General features: G+C 48.2%; 1 protein-coding gene across 1 annotated transcript; it reads right to left on the bottom strand.

Annotated features, from left to right (window-relative positions):
* Positions 1–2205: 2205 nt before the first annotated feature.
* On the bottom strand, positions 2206–4282 carry ID2 (inhibitor of DNA binding 2). Its single transcript, XM_068678540.1, has 3 exons — positions 3789–4282; positions 3607–3671; positions 2206–2842 (listed from the first exon to the last, which is right to left on the bottom strand). The coding sequence occupies exons 1-2, from the start codon at positions 4134–4136 to the stop codon at positions 3615–3617; spliced, it is 405 nt and encodes a 134-aa protein (XP_068534641.1). The 5' UTR covers positions 4137–4282; the 3' UTR covers positions 2206–2842; positions 3607–3614.
* Positions 4283–4622: the final 340 nt, after the last annotated feature.

Below are 4622 nucleotides of genomic sequence, written 5' to 3'. Positions count from 1 at the left end.
AGTTCAGAGAGTTTCCTACTGTCTTCTGGGGGTACATTGGCAATGATAGAGCATAAAGCCCAAATCTGTAAGGAAACTTTGAAGCCTTAACATAAATTCCTGCGCACTAAGCTTTGACCTTGCTGTTTGTTTTTGCACTGCAAAGTCTTAAGAACAAACCCAAAGAGCGAATCCCCGAAGTTAGAGCAGGCAGGGTAAGCTCCTACTTCGGAGCAGAGGAATGCGGTGTGGAGATGATGAATTAGTTAATTGTGAAAGAGGAAACATTTTTTTCTTTTCTTAATTTACAGTTTTAAAAACATGTTTGTGTTTTTTTCTTCCTGCTCATTTCCCCACACCTCATAAATTGTGAATTTCTCTTTTGGCTATGCATGACGAGGAAATTTGTTTCATTCTACGCGCATATTCATCATCCCCGAGCTTAAAAATACTGAAGTTGCAACGCCTCAGTTTCTGGAGGGGTTGATCTGCCTGTTGCAGCTCTTTAAACCCCTGGTTTAGCTGATGAAATTAATGTGACATCCAGTGTGGTCTCACCCTAAAACGAACAACAGGGTGAAAAATTAGCTCTGAGGGAGAAATGGGGTGGTGATTATGTGGAGATTGTTACTGTTTTGAAAGGACTAAGCCCTGAGCGCTGCCTGACCCCCCGAATCAGCTGCTGTTCACGTCAGTAAAATCCCCACAAAAAGGAGTATTTCAGGAACTGCGATGTGCAGTGATGAAATCTGTTACTAGCGGGCTGTCAGGGTTAAACGTTCATCGCACCGAGCTGGGACAAACCCAGCGCTCAGACAGTAGCGGGGCTCGGCCACAGGAGGCACAGCGAGTGTGTGCCACGGGGAGAGATTTCCTTAATCGCTGCTGGACGCCTTGTGAGAAGATCATCCCCGGCCTTCCCCCCTCCCGGCAGAACCCTGCTGTCTCCTGATGGCGTTGATCCTGGCAGAGGTGCGCGGCTGCATTAAGAGCTCAGCGCTGGCTTTCTCCCAGCCTGCGCCAATGGGTTTGGTGTCAAGGGCAAGGGAAGGCAGCTGCTGCCGCTGCCCCCGCGCACCACCCGCCCACCTGCCCGCTGCTGAAAGTGCTGCTGGCCCCAGGTGAGGCTCCTGCCACAGCCCCGAAATCCTAAACACGCTCAGAAGCGTGAGTGAGGCCTCCAGGGAGCACTACTTACCCCAAAGCACCGGTGAAGTTTCCCTCGCATTGTGATCCTCTTTTAATTCATTTGTAGGACTCGAAATTTAGTTCCTGTCTGAGGTGGGTTTCTAACTGAGCTTAAATTAGAACATCATCTGATAAGGCACCGTTCCCACATCCCGTCTTATGACAGCTAAAGAGGTGCAATGAACAATGCTCGTTAGAGTGGGCTCGGAGGGTAGGCTAATGCCCTGCAATAAGTAGGGCGGATTGCACCGTGTCTGAAGGCAAAAGAGAAAAGAAAAGCTGTTACTGGCTTTCAAGAATTTCGAGTCCCATTTCAAACTTAATTTAATTCTTATGGAGAAAGAGTTCCTTTAGGAGCAGCCAAAGTTTAATCAGTAACACAACAGTGATTTAAGCTCAATTCTCAGTATCTTAGTCATACAGAGCTGCTGCTGCAACTGATTAGAAACCCCATTTCATTGAAATACTGCATGGAAGCATGAAAATTCCAGTGTGGAAAGGCAACAGTCACTTCATCATTTTAGATCCCATGTTAACGCATCACCAGCTCGCACATTCAAAGCCTTTTTAGAGAAATTTAATAGTTGGGGGACTAATAACCACCCACAACCCCTCATTCGGAGCGATTATTCTGAACACAAATTAACAGATCCGGGGCATCACTACTGAGCACTAAATCATCTGTAGGGGTGGGAAAAAAAAGTTACATTCCCTGGGAATGTCTCAGGATTAACCGCTTTTGTGCATGTTTCCAAACACTTTGTCAATAGCATCCCCTCCTTAATAAATTACTTTACCAGCTCCTTTCACACTGTTTACAGACAGATCACTTAGAAGTTTGTCATATACATTCAAATAAGACTTTCCGAGTTACAAGAATTATTATTCACTTCAGGTAATTTTATTCTTTGTATTCTCTACATATTTGAACTTTTACTCGGTAAAACTGTAACAGAATGTTTAAGTATTTTTAAAAAAACAAACACCACAAATCATAGCCAGCCAACAGTTGGTCCCCAAAGAATAGCCAGCAATCAGTTCAATAAACACACTTGATTTATTTTGTATAAAAAGGGGTTAAGTTTACAACTAAACTTTTATAAAAAGTTTAGCATGATTAAGTACATCATTACACTTTTTGCAGAAATTTACATTTCTGCCACTATACAAGAAAACTCTAATTAAAGAGTTCACAAGGTTTCACTCATATATATATATTTATATATAAATATATACACAGCATTCAGTCCTAGGTTTGTGTCAGAAAGGTAATTTCTGACTACAGACGCTCCTAAAAAACTGAACACTGGATCCTTCTGGTACTCACGCTCCACCTTTGGAAAAAAAGGCAAAGTCTGCTTTAAAATGGGCAACTCCTTGTGAGATTTTGTTTCGCTCCCCACGTTGGGAATAGTATATAAAGGAAGCCTTCCAACTAGGGAAAGGGTATTTAAGAGTCTCTTCATAAATAACTAGGTTCAGTCCAAGTTGAAGAATGGGGTGGGGATAAAGATCAATCTTGGTTTTTCTTCTTTAATCATTTTTAAAGGTCCTTTTAGTTAACGTGGATTTCCCCCCTCCAGATACAGCTGAAAAATAAATTCAGCACCTCAAAAAAAATCTTGTAGACATTTTCTTGTGCAAAAAAAAAAAAAAAAACTCATCAGTGGAACACCTGCAAGAGATTGAAAAGAGGCATATTTAGGAGAATGCTAACAGGGCAGAGATCCGGACAGACTGGCGCCAGAGAGGAAGCCACAGTTTGAACATTTAACCAAACACTCAAAGATTGGGCAAACCCTGGCGTCCAGATGCAACACATACACGCTCACACACTCGCTCTCAAGAGCGCAAATTGAACATTAAAATAACATACACTCAAGGGAAAGGGTAGAAAGAGGATTCTCAGCCCAATCTCTATTTAGATCTCTGCAAACGCAATGCTCAGAGGCGCCAGTCTGCCTCTTAGAGCAATTATTTGATTAAAAGCAGTCACTTATTTAACTGATAGTGCAGACGATCCCACATCACAGAATTCACGGAATTGTGCCAAGATTCCCAACTTAATCAGTCACTTTGGCCCAGGAAGTTAAGACTTCAAGAAGAGATAACCAGGGAATTCGCTTTAAGCAGTAGCAGAGCAGACAGCCTGTGCTGCTTAATGAACCCTAGCAGCAAGACACACTTTGGACTGCAAGACTCAGTTGGGAGGCTAGTGGTTTTTTTTTTTTTTTTACAGCCGGATTAGGATTATTGGCAATAACAAGAGGATTATTAGCAATAGTAAGTCAACTCTAAGCAAACTTTTAGGAGCGATTTGTTTTGCATGTGACAGTCATCGGGGGGGGGGGGGGGGATGGGGGGGAATCCCATTCAAAGCCCAACCACTTTCATCTGAACTTTTTATTTTAAGCAAAATAGAAGGTGTGTTCTACTCACCGTCGGATTCAGCCACAAAGTGCTTTGCTGTCACTTGACATGAGTTCTGAGGGGAACTCGGCTGCCTGCAGGGAGAGAGCAGAGACCAGACCCCGCCGTTAGCCTGCTGGGCAGCACGGGCAGCCTTCAGAGGGGGGATCCCGGCTGCACCACCCCCGGGAACACCGAGGGAAGAGCCTTACCTGTAGGGAGAGGATGCTGATGTCTGTGTTGAGGGTGGTCAGCGGGGTCCTGGAGGCCGGGCTCTGTCCCGGCCGCTGGTGGTGCAGGCTGACGATGCTGGGGTGCGAGTCCAAGGCGATCTGCAGGTCCAGGATGTAGTCGATGACGTGCTGCAGGATTTCCATCTTGCTGACCTTCTTGTTCTGCGGGATGCTGGGCACCAGCTCCTTCAGCTTGGAGTAGCAGTCGTTCATGTTGTACAGCAAGCTCATGGGGTCGTCCACCGGGGTTTTGCTGCGGGAGATGCCCAGGTTGTGCTCCGAGAGGCTGTTTTTCCGCACGGACCTCACGGGGCTGAAGGCTTTCATCGCTGAAAGGCGGTGAGGGGAAAGGAAGGAAGGGCACGGAGCGGAGCGAGCTGTTTGCACGCGCGGTGGGGAGCCCAGCGGAGCGCCCTGCCTGCCTCCCTCAGCGCGCCGCCGCACCTCGCTCTGAGGCGCGGGGCCGCGCGGCCCCCCCTTTTATAGGCGCCGCGCCGCCGCGCCCGGCCCGCGCGCGCTGCCATTGGCCAGCGAGCACCCGTCAATCATCCCGAGAGCCCGCCCACTCGGGGCGCGGCCACGAAGGGGTGGGGGCCGCGCGGGCTTCCGCGTGCCCAGCCAATGGCGGCGCCGGGGGGGCGGGGCCCGGGCGCTCAGCTGAGGGAGTAAATAGTGCGCGGCGGGCGGGCGGGCTGAGCGCACGGGGCTGCGCGCGGCCGTTGGGACTGTTAGCGCCGGGCGGCCGTGAGGGAGCTGCCGCCGGCGGTAGCAGCCAGGGGGACATCAGTGGAAAAAAAAAAAAGAAATAAAGCA

This window comes from Anas acuta, chromosome 3 (assembly GCF_963932015.1).
Source record: "Anas acuta chromosome 3, bAnaAcu1.1, whole genome shotgun sequence".
NCBI lineage: Eukaryota > Metazoa > Chordata > Aves > Anseriformes > Anatidae > Anas > Anas acuta.
The sequence above is the reverse complement of the archived record's forward strand: the minus strand, read 5'-3'. Positions and strand labels throughout refer to the sequence as shown.

Bases quoted from the DNA above. Each gene is read 5' to 3' on its own strand.
- ID2 (XM_068678540.1), bottom strand. From the start codon at position 4,136: ATGAAAGCCTTCAGCCCCGTGAGGTCCGTGCGGAAAAACAGCCTCTCG. The intron at 3,672-3,788 runs GTAAGGCTCTTC...CTCTCCCTGCAG, and splicing joins TCAGCATCCTCTCCCTACAG to GCAGCCGAGTTCCCCTCAGA.